The sequence below is a fragment of the Lepidochelys kempii genome, chromosome 6 (genome assembly GCF_965140265.1).
Source record: "Lepidochelys kempii isolate rLepKem1 chromosome 6, rLepKem1.hap2, whole genome shotgun sequence".
NCBI lineage: Eukaryota > Metazoa > Chordata > Testudines > Cheloniidae > Lepidochelys > Lepidochelys kempii.
This window is the reverse complement of record NC_133261.1, coordinates 107,100,270-107,120,180: the sequence shown is the minus strand read 5'-3', so window position 1 is coordinate 107,120,180 and position 19,911 is coordinate 107,100,270. Positions and strand designations below refer to the sequence as shown.

At 40.2% G+C, this 19,911-nt stretch overlaps 1 protein-coding gene across 4 annotated transcripts in view; it reads left to right on the top strand.

The window, feature by feature from the left end:
* Positions 1-19,911, top strand: part of ATG2B (autophagy related 2B) — a 79,804-nt gene that overhangs the window by 58,132 nt on the left and 1,761 nt on the right. For 3 of the 4 annotated variants that reach the window (XM_073349593.1, XM_073349592.1, XM_073349591.1), the window contains 12 exons: positions 601-803; positions 2,137-2,363; positions 2,980-3,088; positions 5,171-5,365; positions 5,980-6,081; positions 7,736-7,814; positions 12,975-13,182; positions 14,265-14,334; positions 15,056-15,138; positions 16,905-17,026; positions 17,177-17,331; positions 18,986-19,135. In XM_073349593.1, coding sequence (XP_073205694.1) covers positions 601-803; positions 2,137-2,363; positions 2,980-3,088; positions 5,171-5,365; positions 5,980-6,081; positions 7,736-7,814; positions 12,975-13,182; positions 14,265-14,334; positions 15,056-15,138; positions 16,905-17,026; positions 17,177-17,331; positions 18,986-19,135 — 1,703 coding nt within the window. The remainder of the gene's footprint in view (positions 1-600; positions 804-2,136; positions 2,364-2,979; positions 3,089-5,170; positions 5,366-5,979; positions 6,082-7,735; positions 7,815-12,974; positions 13,183-14,264; positions 14,335-15,055; positions 15,139-16,904; positions 17,027-17,176; positions 17,332-18,985; positions 19,136-19,911) is intronic. The other variant, XM_073349594.1, reaches the window with a different exon arrangement.

Genomic DNA, 19,911 nt, shown 5'->3' with positions numbered 1-19,911 from the left:
AAGTGATAAGACATACTACATCAAGTAGGAAACCAGGAGCTCATTCACAGCAGTCGAGGCAGTCCAGGAGGATGGAGTAGTAGTCTGCAGTATCAAAGGAAGAACTTAGATTCAGGAGAGTGATCTAGGGAGAAACCATTAGGAGAAAGAACAAGGTAATTGATTATGTAGGAGGACTGTGATTTTTTTTTTTGCCATGGTAAGAATTAAATACCAATTTGAAATTGGTTAAGGATATTGTATTGTAAGATGTGATGGGAAAGATGAGAGGCTATGTTCTCAAGTCTGTTGCTAAGGAATGGAAGATTAGACATTGGTTGCTGTCATGTCAAGGGTCTCATTTGATTATGAGATCTTCAGTTTTTATGTAGTAAAGACAGTTTCCACAGGTTCTCTGTTTTGAGTCTTAATAGTAGATTAATTTTAGAAAGATGGGTTTGTTGTATGCTAGGAATGTATTAGCCAGATAATATGCATATTTTATTTCTGATTGTTTTAACACTTAATTTTAGAACTATTCTAATTTTCACAATTTCAGTCATTTAATCTTGGGTGTATCTTATAAAGATATTTCCATTGAAATGCCTTTCTTTATGTCAGGAATCTTGGATGAAAAGTCTCAAACCCAGGAACCAGCTTGCTCAGATCTCTTCCTGTTTCCAGATGAAAGTGGGAACATCTCGCAAGAGCCAAGTCCCACATACACTTCATTCACTCACCATCTGATTAAAGAGGCGATGGGAGACATACCTACTGAAAATGACGACTTCTGTATTCTTTTTGCACCCAAAGCTGTTGTTTCTGTAAGAAGCTCCTAATATTAAGAAATCTAAGACAGACTGAGGAAAGTACATTTGAGACCTGTCCCTTTAGATTTTGTAACTTTCTACCAACTGTCTGCTGACATTGATGGGTGGGCAGTAGGGGTATGGAGGGGAGAATATTCCTTATATTTCGTTATCTTTGAAATGTTGCCATTTTGGAGGAAGTCCCACTATTCATATAAAAGATATGTAGCAATTTTTTGGAATAAACCTGAGAATTCACGTCATGCATTGTTCCTCCCAGGAATGACAACAAATATACTAGAATATATATAAATGTTATTTAGTCCTCTTCTATTATGATTATCACTTAGTAGCAAATTTGCATTTTTCCTGTGTTGGCATTTCAACATATCTTTAATCATGACATGTAGTGTAGTTGAAAAGGCTTATAAGAAAAGTACAGTACTTACCAAGATATTTTATCCTTGAAGCATTTGTCTTGTATCCATTTATCAGAAAATCCAAGTTTTAATTTAAAAGTAATGCCAGCCTTTTTCCATTGCTGTTATAGACTGTATTACCAAACTTTGCACAAAAGTTTCTGTGGGTAAACAGCAACAGCATCAGCAAAAATATCAGTTCTTAACTCCCAGTGTTTCACTCACCACTGCACAAAAGATTTATGAGACAGAGTATTGACACTTAAAAAGTCTTCTCTTCTCTCATAATATCACCACTAAACTATCACTGATAAATTGCCTTTATCTAGACAGACCAGAGTCAACTCTAGACGTCTGATATTGAGCCCCCCATTCACTTGGCTAACCCTCAGAAGTTCCACCTCCAGCAGTACTGGCATAATAGTAGCACTTCCACACTATGTTTTAAGACTTAATTTTTCAGTTTGGATGAAGAGACATATTTTATTTCCTTTCAATTTTCAGTTTACTTTATCTCTCCTAGCTAGGAGATATCAGGTTATCTCATTGGGGCCAACTTTCAAGACAAAGCTGTCCTAAGTCTTGAGGCCATGCAATCTTAGAATTATAGAAATGTAGGACTAGAAGGGATTTCAGAAGGTCGTGTAGTCCACCCCCACACCCCTCCATGCTGAGGCAGGATTAAGTATACCTAGACCATCCCTGATTGGTGTTTTGTTTAATCTGTTTTTAAAACCCCACAAAGGCATGGATTCCACAGCTTCCTTATATAACCTGTTATTACCAAAACAGGAACAGTTATTGGGGCTGTATTCCATATTCTTCATATAGAAGCAAAGAGGACACTGATCTGTTTTCATCTTGAAGAAATTAAACAACTGAATGAAGAAATTAAGAATTGCACTCACTTTCCTGTGTCACTTTCTTAGGAGAAAGAGGAGGAGCCAGTAGTGAAAATAATGGTTGATGATGCAATCCTGATAAAAGACAATCATTTCAGCCTGCCTGTAAAAAAGACAGATATGAGCAAAGCCCCCCTACATTTTCCTATCCCTTTGGTTCGCTATGTTGTGAAGGAAATCTCTCTTGTTTGGCATCTTTATGGAGGAAAGGATTTTGGGACTGTACCTACTTCTTCTCCAGCTAAAAGTTTTATGTAAGTGCTTTAGGTAACTAAGTATTTCTTTTTCAGATCCACACATTCTGCATTTGATTTCAAAACGAAGAGTTAGATGAACTTAATGTACTTTCTTTTTATAATGAATATCCTGTTCAATTTAATTCTGGAATGTATTTCTCCCACCCCTTAATTTGAACGAGTTCAAATTTGTTGACCTACAGGGTACATTGAAAGTCAAATGTATTCTCCCAAGCTTTCCCTGCGGGGAGTAGGTTTAATTGGGGATGAGTGTGTTGAAGGTGGTTGTGGAGAATGGAGTCTGTTTTGAGGATATTAAGCAGGTTGGAGGAGAGTGAATATTATTTTGGATAACAATAGGAGTTATTTTATTAATGGTAATTCAGTGGAAACAGTGTATATGTTTTATAATATTTTTCAGTGCCTCAAGCTCTGCATAACTATTACAGTGAAAATGAGAGAAATATTTTTAGTTTACATTAATACAGCAATTTTTCAGTGTTCCTTTTCTTTTTTTAACCAAAAAAATATTTAGTAAAACCCAATAAAATACGTATGTTTGTGTGGTTAGAGATGGTATGGGCCGACTTTCAATTTAAACTCAGAAAAAATACTTCTTTTCTCCCATTTCTAGTAGTCCTCATAGTTCTCCTTCTCACACACCAACAAGACATGGACGTAGTACGACATATGGGGGAAGAGGAAGGAACCCAGACTTCTTAATGGAAATACAGTTAAGCAAGGTGAGATAATAACAGAAAAATCTGCAGACACGAGAGCATATATAATATATATTCTAAAGACTTTATAAACCCTAATGATGAGCTCTTGACTCCATGAAGCCAGAAAGCTTACCAGTAAAAATGAGCATTAATCTTACTTAGATGCAGAAGTCCATTAACATAGTTATGCTGAGTGATGGACTTAGAATTTCTTTACCAAATGAGTTTGCAGGGCTGCATGGTTGTCATAGTGCAACTTTGTTTGTTTAGCAACCATATTTGAAATGAGGGAAGCTGAACAGTTATTAAAATATTTGCTTTTAGTCCTTAAAGTATTTTTATTTTGACAGAATCCTTTTTTCCCCACCACTTTTGCTATCCTTATCATGGTAAAACTTTCCTTTCCGTTTACTCAAAATTGAAATTGCTATTATGAAGACATTGTTGTAGAAATTTCCCTCAGAATTAACTGTGAGATGTCTGGGGTTACTCCGTAACTTGATATTCAGTAATATTTGGTCACCTCATGGCATCATTAATACCATTTGCCACAACAGTCTATTACTGCTATAACCAAATTATGCTAATTTACATTTAATTTAGTTATTTTTAATGATATACTCAGCTTTAGTATGGAACTTAGAAAGGTGAATGTGAGCCTATTAAAATATCATTAGCAAACAGCTACTGGTTAAGCAAATTTAAAGTAAATAGATGGATATTTTTTAAAATAGCCAGAACCATTTTTCCTTTTTTCACTCTTACAATGTTTTGGAAAGTCTCTTGAGCATGAAAGCTCTTATGTAAAACCAAATTATTTCTATTCTTCAAATTCCTTGTACATTTTGTATTGCTTAAAGTAATTCAGCCCATTAACTGTTAATGTGAAGCAAAATGTGTGATGATTTTCTATTTTATCCTTTTCTAAAGACCTATTGCCATGGTAAAAGGAGGGAAAAAGAAAAGTTAAAGATTCCACATGAATATTTCAGTGATTCTGTCAAAGTGTAATGGCTCCCTCTATGTTGTTGCGGATGCTTTACATATATACTAACAGCATATTAAAGTTTTCCTCTCTCTAGTGCAGTGTAAGGATATAAATCAGTTGCTATGCTGATGCAAAGATATTTATCTGAAAATAATGGGGTCATAGTGTGAAAAACATAAGGATTCTGAACAGTGCTCAGATGTCAAATAACCTGACTTAGAAGTTGACAATTTGATGATATCTTCATGGCCAACGTTCACAATATTATTACGAATATCATGGATTGGGCCACTTTTAAATATTTTCACAATCATGATCTATCTGCAGGCAACCTCAGGAATTTGGGCTCAGCTGCCTGCAGTTTCCTTGCTGGTCATCAGAGGTCACTGTCCCATTTGCTGTGCTTGCAGTCCTAATCTACACTAAATAGTAGAGCGGGGAGGTTGCTGGAGTGTGTAAGGGGGAAAGGAGGAGGATGTCTTGAGGATTAACGGGCCATAGGAGTGGAGGAGAGGAATAAGTGGGGGTTGCTGGAGAGAAGCACTGTGCGAAGGGGAGGCTGCCATCAGGCAAGGGGGAAACAGGATTAGTGAAGTGTTGCGGGGGGATAATGGCTGGAGTAATGGAGGGATTGGGTGTATGTACACAGGGAAGTAAGAGACGAGAAAGTTGCTGGAAGAGGTTGACGGGATCAGGAGCATGAGTTTCCTGGTATGGGGCAGAAGCAGAACATCACTGGAGACCACATGGGGAACAGGCAGTCCGTGAGGAAAATGCCACCCTAGGACTGAGAGGAAAATAAAAGTCTGTGGCAGGATGAATAGGTGGAAAACACCTCTTCTCTCTCCCTCTCTTTTTGTGTTTGTATATTCCATTTGCTTCAGGTTGAATCTTCATCCTAAAACATGAATGTGCAAAGCAGGGTCGGGAGGCTTTTCTGTTAAGAGTGCAGACATCAGACCCCCAAACCCCATCATTTATTTATTTATTTTAAAATCTCATGATTGTAAAGCCCGATCCATGATTTTTAAAGTCCTAGATTTATCAGTACTGTTATATTGTAAAGACTTGTATGCATTAAACCTTAATATCCCCTTTTGCCTTTCTGTTCCAAGGTGAAATTCCAGCATGAGGTATACCCTCCAGGAGGGCTGGAATGCGAATCCAGTCTGTTGGAGCAGCCAGTGTCCCGGCAGGTTTTTATTGTTCAAGACCTTGAGATCAGAGATCGCTTGGCTACATCACAGATGAATAAATTTCTCTATCTCTACTGTAGTAAGGAGATGCCCAGAAAAGCACATTCTAATATGGTAAGGTTATGAAACGTATTCATAGCATATTATAGTTTTAATTTTGAGAATGGTGTGGGTTCCTTGATATTGCAGAAGAGCAAGTATGAGATCATGGAATGTTGTAATAGCATAAGCTTTATGTCAATGTAGGATATTTTCTTAATTTCTTGTGGGTAGAGTTTGGTATAAAAGGTCATCTCAAATAATAATCTTTCTATCCTGTTTTTCAAGGTTATAGCAATTTTAAAATAGATCTAACACACACATGCTTACTTAAGTTGTACTGTGTCTTCAGTTTTGAGTATGCATCACTTTGTGTGTGTACACTTCGCATTTCAGCTTCGTATGGAGGCATATACACCTAGTATATTCATGTCAGAGGCTTTGGAGACCTGTTTCATTTGTAGCTTTCCTTTTCCGGTGAACTTTCAGACATACATCAATCCATGATAAGTTACTCATCCCATGTTAGCTATATAATTGGCAAATTGAGATATGTTACAAGGATAGAAGTTGTAATCATTTCAAAGTATGAATGAAAGGTGAACACTTTTCATTGGTCAATGTTTTCGGTTTGGGTTTTTGTATTTTTAACGTATTGAGTTTGTCTTTGTCTCATTCTCGTTCTGCAGCTAACAGTTAAAGCATTACATGTCCGTCCAGAGTCTGGCAGATCACCACAGGAGTGTTGTTTACGTGTATCACTAATGCCACTTCGCCTCAATATCGACCAGGTTGGTGATGCTAGAGACACTGTCCATTAGATGAAGCATCATTGTGCCATTTGGATTGTGCCAATGTACACTCTCTAAATGCTTGTTTGGCGAAATTTAATATGAGTACTATTATAACCTTTACACTCATAACCTCTGAATACACATTTTATGGAATTCTTTTGTGGGTTTGATTGCCTTCTGTTATGTAAGTTTGGATTCCCTGCAGCTATACATATATCTTCTTGTACATTTGCCTATGTCCGTCTTATATGAAAAATCGCTTTTAACAATTGAGCTTGTCTAGTGCTCATCCAACACAGTGACTAGACTTTTTAATTTAAAGACTAGTAATATCTGCAGAAATGCTATGCTCTCAAAGATTGCACTTCATTCATTGAGACTTCTGAAAAATTCTGTGACTTTTGAAACAGTGAATTTTTAAAGACCTGAGTACACTTGCGCTTTGGCAACACTTGTATAGCTTTGTCACCCCAGTAAATTATCATTGACTTGAAAGTAAGTCCAATAATTTTGAATTCTAATGTGAAGAAGACAAGTCAATAATATTTTAGTTAGAAGCACATGACATGGTAAGACGGCAGTACCACAAGCTCTTTGCCATTTGTTACTCTTAACAGCTATTTGGAACATTAATGGCAGAGAGCACTGAAAAGAGATGTAAGAAATTAGTTCTATCAGGAAGTTTTTTATTTGTTTAGTATCCACTGTGTGTGAGGCCTCCCAAACCCAGAAGTTCTAAAAGTTTAAAAGTGTAATGACTTGGTTTTGATAGAAATGAGCAATATGACTTTGAAATTCTCTCCTTGACCTTGACTGATTTCCGCCGACTATGGAGAGGGAGAGTTTCAGAAGTACATATGACATTTAGGTGTCTACCTTCCATTGGCTTTCAGTGAATGTTAAACACGTAACTTGCTGCCATTTGTGCCTCTTAAATTCCTCCCTGCCATAGTCTGTAATAATTTCATACTATATCCACCAAGAACAGAAATATAGCATGGAAGTGCTGCCATCTACCAGCCAAGAAAATTCCCCATTTGAAACATTCCTATACCATGTTTTTAGCTTTGCCCAGTACATGATGTCCACTTTTTCAGCCACTGGAGAATGAACCACATTCTGCCTTGTGTTCCCTGGAGGAAAGGGCCTCCGCATTGGCTTTGGGGCCCCCAATAATGACCTCCTCGACTCTTTAGTAGTTCAGTTCCAATGGATCCATGCTAACAGGTTCCCCTCTAGCTACGCAGAAGAGGCCAAAGGAAAAGTAATATAGTCCTAGACTGTATTCTGTGAGGGTTGGTGCAGGGACCATGCATGTCCCCCACCCTCTGAAGGGTCCCGGGAAAGGGATTGGGACAGTACCGCAAAAGCAGCTGCGCCACGTGCTGTGCAATCCAAGGGCAAGTCCCACATTTCTGCCTATGGCTCTCCATTGTACAATATAGGTCAGTGTATTGTTTGGTTTAGGTTGCAACTGAAAAAAGGACTTGAGCTCTGGATGCTAAAATGTATCCTCTTGTTCCTTTGATTGATGTACAAGTCCCCACGGAAACATAACATCCAGGATTGTGGATGGTTTCTTCAGAGAACTCTAGATTGAGGTGATTTGTTTCCTTTCCTTCAATGTGATTGCATTATTTCTTTATTTTAGGATGCCTTGTTTTTCCTGAAGGATTTTTTCACTAGCCTTTCTACAGACGTGGAAGTCTTAATGACTCCGGATCCGGAAGGTACTATTATTGGTGTAGTAAGCTGGAAATGCATACTCTACCCCCTCTCCCTCTTTCTTTCTCTGTCTCTCTCTCGTGTGTGTGTGTGTGTGTGTGTGTGTGTGTGTGCGCGTGCGCACTTGCATGTACACTATTACATGTCATTTATTTATTAAGCCCAAAGCTTTCAGAAGAGTTCTCTAATTTTGTGTTGTTCGTCGAGTAGATACAGAGCTGTATTCCAGTTAGGTGTATGCACGCTCAGCGTGCTGGAGTTAGAGATGTTTGCCTACCAGTACGCATAGAGGGTTGTGTTTGTGCCTCATGGCTGTGGCCCCTCTCCTGGCTATATGAGCTGTTCTCCATTGGTGCTGAGAAAGAGGTCTCATAAGACCAATTGGGACTGCTCCAGGTTGCGGGACGACACCTCTGCCTCCCCCAGAAAAGGTGCGAACCGGATTGGGACTGAATCCAGTGTGCAGGATGGTACGGGTACCTCTGGACCCTTCTCTGGTACTGAGTGGAACGGGTGGAAACTCTGGGTCTGGCCTCCATTCAGTCCAGTACTGATGGCTGAGGTGCTGGTCCCAATTATGTCCACGTCATCCATGAACCAGGCAGCAACAGATCTCCTCTGTCTTTCAGTCCTGCCCTTACCGTTAGCCAGAGGTGCGCCACCTATAGCTCCTCCGATGGAGCCAGCCGCTGAACCCTTGTGTCTGTTGGCACCACATCCAGTTGCTCCCCTCCCCGTGAAGCCAGTACTGGAATCAGTACAGGGGACCTCAACACCAGGACCCTCTTTGGCTTCCCTGCCTTCAGCACCACAAAGGCTCCCATGGTGGCTTTCATCATCCTTGATGTCAATGCACTCAGGTGCTCCAGTATCGCTGTTTGTGCCAGGACTGATTCTGCCTGTGGCACTGGCATGCTCGGTACTGACAGGACTGCCTTCACTGGGGGCACTGATTCCTGCCTCTTTCTGGGCGATGGATGAATCGAGCTACCTATTGACTCTCTCGGGCATCGCTCCTCCCATGTTCCCAAGGTCACAGGGCTCTTCTGATTCCGAGTCGGGATTGTCATCTTCCCATTCCACATCCCCTGACAACCTCTGAGGTCTGCCAATGGACCAGTATGGTTCCCAGGATTGGCATGTACCCCGAAGCTGGGACATAGGGCCCAGGCCCTATTGGCCACCAATGCCCTACCCATATAAGGCATCTCCTTGGCCATAATAGTTGGAAATAACAGAGCTCAGCAGGGTAGGCACAGGCACCGGCTTCCTTTGGGCCCTGGGGGTGCTCAACCCCTGGCTCCACCACAGACCCCACCCCTTCTCCCAGGTCCCCACCCCCTCCCTGCTTCTTCTGCCCCAGCTCCACCCCTGCCCTGCCTCTTCCTGCCCAGTTCTGCCACCACCTCTGAGCACGTCCTGTCCCACTCCCTCCCCCCAGTGCCTCCTGCACACCATGGAAGAGCTGATCGCGGTGGGCAGGAGGTGTTGGGAGGGGGCAGGAGGAGCTGATCAGCGGGGCTGCCTGCAGGTGGGAGGCGCTGGAGGTGGGAGGGGGGAGCTGGCTGCCTGTGTGTGCTAAGCACCCACTAATTTTTTTCTGTGGGTGCTCCAGCAATATTCAGCGGCTATCCAACAAGTCCTGCTCAACAATAGGAAGTCCTCCACTAGGATGGCCTACTTAGCAAAGTGGAAGAGGTACTCACTGTGGTCCTGGGCTCATGAAACACAAGTGACAGGGGCTTCCATCCAGGACATCTTCGCGTACCTCCTACATCTTCAGAAATTTTGCCTTGTGCTCAGTTTTCTGAGAGTGCATTTGGCAACTATATCTGTGTTTCATCCCCCTGGAAGTCATTTTTTTCCAATGCCATGGTGAGGAGATTTCTGAAAGGGCTTATCCTCTTGCATCCTCTGGTCTGAGATTCAGTTCCCTTGTGGGACCTAAACACGGTTCTGGCAGCTCTGATGGACCCTCCATTTGAGCCCCTTGTGTCCTGTCTGCTGCCCCTCCTCTCTTAGAAAACCACGTTCCTGATAGCCATCACTTCTTCAAGGAGGGTGTGAGAGTTGCAGGCGCTAATGGCTGAACCTCCTTACATTCAGTTCTCTAAGGACAAGTTAACGCTGCAACCACACCCAAAGGTTTTATCCAAGGTGGTCTCTCAGTTTTTTCTGAATCAGGCAGTGTATTTACCTGTGCTTTTCCCTAAGCTGCACTCTTCCTCAGAAGAACAGCGCCTCCGTGCTCTGGATGTCAGGTGATGTCTAGCCTTTTATCTAGACTGTCCTAAGCCATTTTGTGATTCACCTGACCTGTTCGTACCATATGCGGACTGCATGAAGGGGCAAGTGGTCTCTGCCCAGACCATCTCTAGATTGATAACATCCTATATCAAAACTAAGTATGAGATAGCTTCGGCTACACCTCCACCGTGGCTATGGGCTCACTCCGCGAGAACGCAAGTGACAGCAATAGTGTTCCTCCGTGATGTTTCCATACAGGACATTTGCATGGCAGCCATGTGGTCTTCCATATGTACGTTTAAGAACTATTATGCTACTACTGTATCTTCCAGAGTGGATGTAGGCCTCCGAAGAGTGGTTTTAAAGTCCCTATTTCTTAGACTCGGAGCCCCGCCTCCAGATTGGGGTACTGCTTGTGAGCCACCTAAGTGGAAAGCACATCTGCATCTACTCGAAGAAGAAATTATTACTTACTGTAACTGTGTTTCTTTGAGTTGTGATTCAGGTATGTATTCCGTGGTCCACCCTCCATCCCCTTTGCATTGGAGTCTCCTTCTGTGGGTTTTCGGTTGGAAGGAACTGAGGGGCATTGGGGCAGCGCTGCCTCATATAGCCAGAGGAAGCGCAAGCACCACCCCTCTATGGGTACTGCTAGGAAAAGTCTCTGGCTCCAGTGTGCTGGGAATGCACACACCTAAGTGGAATACACATCTGCATCACATCTCGAAGAACCACAGTTACAGTTCCTTCATCAGTTTTTGGGTACCCACATAGGTCCTCAGCACCTCTGAAGACCAATCACAAGATATCTCTCAAGTTGGGCACCCAAAAATTGAAGTATACGAGTGAAAGCTTCTGAAAAGTTGTGAGCGTATATGTGTAAAGTGTTGGAGCTATGGATAAACAAAACAAATGATTTTTCTCCTTCTCTGTTAAAGGGTATGTATAGTTACTAATTTAAAGTTAAATGCAGCTCTTGCAGAAGGAATCATATCCTATATTTATATGCAAGTAGTAAAATGTTAGTATTAAGTTAAAGTAGTATTTCCATTCAACTGTCATTGTAAACCTGGCCAAAAATGAGAGAATAAGATTTTTTTTAATTAAGTATTATTCTCCCTTTGACTATATTGTATTCTCTTCTGTGTATGTAAACAATTTTAGATCACCTACTTTCCTTGGTGCAACTTGCAGAAATATACAGGCTGTGTAATTCTCAGCAGGGTTTCTGGTAAAATTCCATGAATGCTTTTGCCAGCCTACAAATGCTTAGAAATCGCAAAGTTTACTTGAAATTCTGAAAATTTTACTCAGTCTATCAACAAGAGGAGCTTGTTACCATAAATCTTTACTCCTGACTTTTTTTTAATGATTTATTTGTTAGCTTTAGCTACCTATAGAACTATTTATAACTTTACATATTGGGAGCATTTTACAAATATGGCTATTCTTGTGAAAATCCAGTTTGTTCTTTGAGTGCTTGTTCACGCTGATCCCAATCAGGTGTGCGCACGCCGCGTGCACAGTTGTCAGAAAGTTTTCTCTTAGCTCCCGTCAGGTCGGCTGTGAAACCCCCTGGAGTGATGCCTTCATGGCGCTCAATATATGACCCTGCCGACCTGACCCCCCCTTCAGTTCCTTCTTATCGTCCATGATGGCCACTGGAACAGTGCTCACTTGCTCAGCAAGTGCTCCCTTAGCGTTCTTCTATCAGTTATAGTTAGTGTTACAGTAATTTAGTATAGATAGTTAGTTTAGATAGTAGGTTGAGAGCAGGGGTCTCTCCCCAATCCCTAACCTCTCTCTGGCTCTGGGGCATGCCATGAGCCCAAACCTTTAAGCCCTGCAGTGCTTGTAAAAAGCCTGTTCCCATCAGTGACCCCCATGACTCTTGTCTAAAGTGTCTGGGGGGAAGCGCACCAAATGGAAAGGTGCAAAATCTGCAGGGGTTTTTGGCAAGAACCAAAAAGGAGCGTGATTTCCCACTAAAGCAACTGTGAATGGAATCCACTCTCCGCCCACAGCCGGCTGCGGACCACCGAGACCCGGCACTGGGCACATCCGTACGGAGTGCTCTGGCATCCATACGCAACACAGTGCTGAGGAAGGACTCTACCACAAGAGACCCTCGGCACTGGCGCTCCCCGGCTCCATACCCAAAGATAGCGGCCAAGCACCGCTTGACTTCTCCTGTGCCGCACAAGAGCAAGGGTACAAGCCTCATCAGCTGCATTCCTGGCCCAGATCCCGATACAAGAGATCTGCAGGGCAGCAGCTTGGTCATCGGTGCATATGTTTACCTCTCACTATACTATCACCCAACACGCCAGAGATGATGCAGCATTCAGCAGGGTGGTGCTCCAATCAGTGATTCCTTAACTCTGACACAACCTCCAGGGTAGAGCTTGGGAGTCACCTGATTGGAATGGACGTGAACAAGCACTTGAAGAAATAAAAACGGTTACTCACCTTCTCATTCTTCGAGATGTATTGTTCATGTCCATTCCAATACCCACCCTCCTTCCCCTCTGTTGGAGTAGCTTGCAAGAAGGACCTGAAGGAGGGTCGGGTTGGGTCGGCAGGGTCATATATTGAGTGCCATGAAGTGCCACTCCAGGGGTCTCCACAGCCGACCCAATGTGAGCTGCTAAGGGAAAACTTTCCGATGACCACGTTCACAGGGCGCGCACACCTGATTGGAATCAATGTGAACAGCATATCTTGAAGAACAACAGTTACGAGAAGGTGAGTAACCGCTTTTTATACACCACAGTGCGTTTAACTGTAACAGCATGGATTTGTTTCATTAGACTAAAAAAAAAAAAAGAAAAGAAAACACTTATTTAACAGGCTGTTTGAAATTACTGTGAAAGACTATGAATTATTTGTTTACTGTATGTAAATTTTTATTATCTCAGTTAAAAAGTCTCCTGGTGCTGATGTAACCTGTAGTTTGCCCAAGCATGTCAGCAGCTTCAAGGACCCAAGCCCAGTCATTTCTTTCTCAGTACACAAGCAAACAAGCCAAAATGATAGTGTTGATTCTGTGGATATGGTTAATGGAGAGGACCATCATTTTTCACATGAAGAGATCACATCGTTCAGCGATCAACCAGTCTTTTTCAGGTAAATTTTGGTTGCAGGATTTCCAGAGGGGTACACGTATTCCACCATTTTAACTGCTTTTTATAAAATATGGCATTACAATAATTTCTGTGCAGCCTCAATGGGCATGATCTTTTTCCTCCAGAGCTTAAATATAATACTATGATGTATCATTGAAAAATAAACATTTCTTGAATTTCCTGTTAGCTTTTTCAAACTCTCACATGCATATGAAGAAAATGAAATTCAATAAAAGCTCTGATACATCACCGTAGATGAGCAAGGTGTGTTACCAAGAAATAGAATGACTGGTCCCTGCACTCAAGAGCTGAGTCTAAATTAAAATTAACGCAATCAAGGATGACGGTGAATTAAGGGAGGGTCTGGATGTTATGGGAGAGAAGAGGGTTACAATAGTAAAATATCATGAGATGAGCTTTAAAGTAGTTTTGCCCTAAAAAGTGACTGAAGAAATTGCACCTTCTTATTCAACAGTTCTGCCTTATGTATTCAGTTATAACTACTTATAACGATTAACTTTTCACTTTTGTTAGCACAGCAGAACCAAGCTGTGGGAGAGTGAGCTAGATTCTGTCCCAGCACATGCATCACCAACAGAATGGTTAACTACATTCCGATTGCTGGGCCAAATTCTGCTCTCATTTTCATGTGTGCAAAGCCACTGAAAACAGTAGAGTTGCACCAGTGTAACTAAGGGCAGAATTGGCCCTTGGAAAGGATTGTGCTGATACAGTATTGAGAAGGAATACATCTTGTCTTTCTGATCTCAAGATTAATTTGCTGGGCTGATAGTTAGAAAAAGATTATACAAACTTTTACAATAAGCAGATTTGATCTTGAAGTCATTGAAACGGTGAACATGGAACCCCACATTGTTTTTTATGCTCCCTTTTTGGAGTAGAACAACAGTCTAAGGTGCGCTATACTGATATATGCCTTACAAAAAAACTGAAGAGAATCGTATTATAATGTGACATGCGCTTATTTGTGATTCATACTTTGGTTTTCCTTTTGAATGGCTTCATTTATTTCCTGTTTCAGTTTCTCTCACTGTAATAAATTGTTTCCTTTGTATATTGCAGAGAATTTCGATTTATATCAGAAGTTCCAATACGTCTTGATTACCATGGCAAACATGTCTCAATGGATCAGGTTTGTTTACAACACAGAGACTATCTGATAAAACTGATGTTTTGTGTTTTCTTTCCATGAACAAAACTATCCTTTGAGCTACCTTCCCATCTGCAGTGTAGTCTTGAAAATTCTCAAGTATTACTTATTTAAACTTTCAGTGGAACTAAATAACATGGAACTGTTACGTGAGAACAATGGGGTAGATCCTTGGGTCTGGTTCACCATTATTCAGCACAGGAAGTTGTAGGACTGGGGACAAAGGAGACTGGCGTTAAGCCACTTTTGTGTACCTTCTTCCCTGAATCCTGGGGTTGGTTGGGTGTTGAATGCCAGCCACTCTCACCCAGCAGGAGTGGCCCTCAAGGGACCATGCCAACATCTGAGGGTGCATGAAGTGCACTAGAGCTCCAGCTAAGCCATTGGGTGCACCCCTTGACACACCGCCATACTGCTGGAGAGGCCTGTGCCATCCAAAGATTTCCCTTACACCAGTTTGCTAAGTTTGTATTGTGGCTTCTTTATCCAAAGCACCTTGTGTCAGTTTTAATCTGGCATAGTTCAAAATGCTGTAATAAAATAAATTTATGGGTTACGGGGGTAGGTTTTATTTCCATGTATGCAATTTAAAATATATTCAATAAAATTTGCATTTGATCCAAGGTTCTCAAGTATTTATTTCCCAACTTCAGATTGTGTATTGCAGATAGACTTTTAGATTAATCAAGTATTTAATTTTCAGGGTACATTAGCTGGGATTTTGATTGGTCTTGCACAATTAAACTGCTCAGAGTTAAAGTTGAAGAGACTTTGCTATCGACATGGGTGAGTTTACAAAATTTTAATATGATTTTTTTTCTGGAAATTGGATGTGGACGTTGCAAGTAATGGGGTATACCAAGCAAAAAGCAACATCTCATATTAAGCATATTTAAAATTCCGAGCACATTGCAATGATTTTTATAAGGAGAAACTTCATTTTTAATGCACTTGAACTGTTTGATTATAGACATTTGTGCTGTGAATGGGGTGAAAACTAGGGCAGAGAATTGTCTAATATGGCTCCAATTCAGGAAAGCATCTCTGTTCAAAACAACTCTTAACCGTGTACTGAACTTGACCATAAAATCTTAAAATTAAACATATACTCAAGTTCTTTCCTGATTCAGAGCCTATGGGAATAACATGAAGCTGTACTGCTGCTTTATCAATTTTCCCCATAAGTTTTCTTCCACTAACATACTCCAGAATGCAATTGTAGATTGTTTTTTTTTTTTACTGGGGAGAGCAGAAAGATCAAATACCTCAGTTCGCCAGGGCTAAGTGAGTATGGCATTTGAGCCTTCACTTTTCCTCTTATTTTAGTGTTTAAATGTCTTTTCTTGTTCTCATTCACTGGAAAACACATCCCTCAAGCCATGGAATCATAGCATTGGAAGGGACCTTGAGAGGTCATCTAGTCCATTCCCCTGCCCTTATGGCAGGACTAAGTATTATCTAGACCATTTCTGACAAGTGTTTATCTAACCTGCTCTTAAAAATCTCCAGTGATGGAGATTCCACAACCTCCTAGGCAATTTATTCCAGTGCTTAACCACCCTGAAAGTTAGGAAGTTTTTCCTCATGTCCAACCTAAACCTCCCTTGCTACAATTTAAGCACATTGCTTCTTGTTCTATCCTCGGAGGTTAAGAAAAACAATTTTTCTCCCACCTACTTGTAACAACCTTTTACATACTTGAAAACTGTTATCATGTCCCCTCTAGGACTTCTCTTTTCCAGACTAAACAAACCCGATTTTTTCAGTTTTCCCTCATAGGTCATGTTTTCTCGACCTTGAATCATTTTTGTCACTCTTCTCTGGACTCTCTCCAATTTGTCCACATCTTTCCTGAAATGTGGCACCCAGAACTGGACACAATATTCCAGTTGAGGCCTAATCAGCACAGAGTAGAGCGGAAGAATTACTTCTCTTGTCTTGTTTACAACACTCCTGCTAATACATCCCAGAACGATGTTCGCTTTTTTTGCAATAGCGTTATACTGTTGACTCCTATTTAGCTTGTGTCCACTATGACCCCCCAGATCCCTTTCCGCAGTACTCCTTCCTAGGCAGTCATTTCCCATTTTGTATGTGTACATCTGATTGTTCCTTCCTAAATGGAGTACTTTGCATTTGTCCTTATTGAATTTCATCCTATTTACTTCAGACCATTTCTCCAGTTTGTTCAGATCATTTTGAATTTTAATCCTATACTCCAAAGAACTTGCAATCCCTCCCAGCTTGGTATCACCCGCAAACTTTATAAGAGTACTCTCTATGCCATTATCTAAACCATTGATAAAGATATTGAACAGAACCGGACCCATAACTGATCCCTGTGGGACCCCACTCGTTGTCCTTCCAGCATGACTGTGAACCACTGATAACTACTGTCTGGGAACGGTTTTCTAACCAGTTTTGCATCTACCTTATAGTACCTCCATCTAGGTTGCATTTCCCTCGTTTTTTTTAATGAGGTCATGCAAGACAGTACCAAAGCTTTAATTATCATTGCTTTCCATAAGTACTAATAACTCTGTCTGTTACAGTTTGTTAGGTGTGGATAAGCTATTCTCTTATGCCATCGCTGAATGGCTTAATGACATAAAGAAAAACCAGCTACCAGGAATCCTAGGAGGAGTAGGGCCTATGCATTCATTAGTGCAATTAGGTGAGTTCAGTTCTGTTACTGTTCTAATACATATCACCCTGGTCTGCATGTAGCAATAGCAGATAGTCTGCATGTAGCATTTAGCAGCTTTTCAAGGTATAAAGATTTATATAACAAGTTATGTGTTTTGCATTCTGGCTGTAATTTCAGTTCAAGGTCTGAAGGACTTAGTATGGTTACCAATAGAACAGTACCGAAAGGATGGTCGTATTGTAAGAGGCTTTCAAAGAGGAGCAGCTTCCTTTGGTACTTCCACTGCAATGGCAGCTTTAGAGCTAACAAACAGAATGGTTCAAACCATACAGGTACATTTTACATTATGTCTGAGGTTAGACAAGAGAACAAGTTTTTTAGTAATAATTATTACAGTAGTCCCCAAAGGCCCCACTGTGGATCAGGGCCTCACAGTGATGGGTGCTGTACAAAAATGGAAAACAGATGGTCTCTACCCAGAGGGCTTATTTGTTTTCACTTGAAACACTTGCAATATGGAAACATTGACAGCAAATAAATCAGGGTAGATAAAGATCACGCTTTAAAAAATTAAAAATAAATTTTTAATTTCTATTATGATTTGTAATGTATATGCTAGTTTTTTTACCATCCTCCTCCCATTTTATCATCTTTAATTGTGAAAGTGGATATTTTGTCCTTGTTAGTAGAATTACATATTTTAGATTTCACAGAGGAATTTTTTTCCACTAAGAAGTTTTATTTTTAAAATGCTCATCCGTGCTGAGAGAGACAAGCCCAGGGGCTCATTCCTTCTGTGAGATCAGCACAAAATTGTAAGCAAACAGCCTGTGCTGTGTTTGCAACCAACACTCCCTTCTGATCTGTTGCACATCCAAGAGTCAGAAAAGCCAAAATGCTTGGACAAAGCTGTACTCCTCCATTAGGATTTGTAGTTTTGAAATCAGTGGGACTTGTGCTCTTGAATCACTCACATGCTTTTGAAAATCCCAGTTAAGGCACCTAAATATGGGTTTAGAAGCCTAGCTTTAGGCTCCTACTTCTGAAAATTTTGACCTGTGTATATAAAAAGTTCACACTAACTTTATTAATGTTTTCAAACTTGGAATAACTTTCTGCTGTTAACATTGAAGTAATTTTGTTTTTAAATGAAAATAGTTCTATGCACTAAGAGAAAAGAGTTTATTAAAATTACAATTTTAGCCCCTGAAGCTGCAAATACTTCCTGTGCACATTTTTAACTTTATGCATATGAGATTTCCCATTGAAGTCAATGGCATTATTCATATGATTAAAGGTACATACCTGCTTGTGTGTTTTAGGAACAGAGCCTTAATTTTCAATTTTCAGCTACTGCCATTTTGTAAAATTCAAATAAAATATAAACCTTATCAGTAGCGACAATTAAAAAGCAGCATTTATAATTTAGTTTATTATAACATAATTTAAAATTGCAGTGTCATAAATTTTCAAGATAGTTTTACAAAGCCCGAACCTGATTTAAATCAATGATTTTTTTTAAGTTATTTAAATTATCATTTAAGTCAGTGATTAAAATCACCTTGATTTAAAATCATTCCACTGTGAAGCAAAATTAAAAAGGAGTTTTAATGTTATGGTATCGCTGTACATTGAGACAGAGGGAAGGAGGAGAAATTATGTTAGTTCTGATGACTCCTGTGGTGGTTCAGTGTGTAAAAGTGATGAGACTGTTTTACTAATATGTAATGTAGAGTGTAATATAAACCCTCTGAGGCCATATTTGTCTGCCCTTTTTAAACTCATATTTAATACATAGCCTGTATTGTGGTAACAACTGATAGAGGGAGGAATGCATGTAAAATGCATATTCATATCTTTAAAAAAAAAACAAGAACGTACGTGATGGATTATCATTGTAATTTTGTAAATCGGGTTGGTTAGGTATGTGATCAAATGCTATATTAAGAATGTATTAATTTATTTTTCATTTGAACTGATCACTAGGCAGCTGCAGAAACTGCTTATGACATGGTCTCCCCAGGTCCTAGTTGTATGGAGACAAAAAAGGTCAAACGATTCTCTCGGCATCGCTTAGCTCATCAGCCAGTAGACCTACGGGAAGGTGTGGCCAAAGCATACAGTGTGGTAAAAGAGGTATGCACAAATGCTGTTATTTTTGACCAAAGTGCAATTAAACCTTGTTAAAGCAAAATATGAAATATGTAAGATGGTATTAAAAAGTTCTTATTTTGAAATTTCAGTTGGAGGGAAATATCAGATAATTTGAAACATACAATCTAATTCAGTAGACCAAACTCTATAAAAGCGTCACATGTAGGGAAAATCTGAGAAGCAAAATTAGGCCAAGGCACCTTCCAAACAAGATGAATTATAACCTGAGTCAATAGAAAATCTGTGTTCTACAAATTTGCATTCATGGAATCATAAAAATGTGGGCTGAAAGAGACCTCAACAGGTCATCTACTCTTTTATCCTGAGCTGAGGCAGGATTATGTATACCTAGACCATCCCTGACAGGTGTTTGTCTAACCTGTTCTTAGAAATCTCCAATGATGAGGATTCCACAGCCTCAGTACGTAACTTGTTCCCATGTTTAACTATCCTTATAGTTAGAAAGCTTTTCCCAATATCCAACCTAATCTCCCTTGATATTGTTTTGCTGATTTGTCCTAGTGAATATCAACAACCTTAGAAGGACGTAGCAGTTATTCTTATCTTTTGGCATCTAACACTATCTAAAATTAAATTTCAGGCATTTATGATTTAAGCAGCAGCCTGTGCATGAAATGAGTGAAATTTGTCTTTCTCTACCATAGCAGTATGTTAAAAAGTTGAATTATTATCTGTGTTGTAGTTAGTTGTATTGTGGTTCAGTTATTTGTTTCATCTCTTGTGTGTTAGTAAAAATG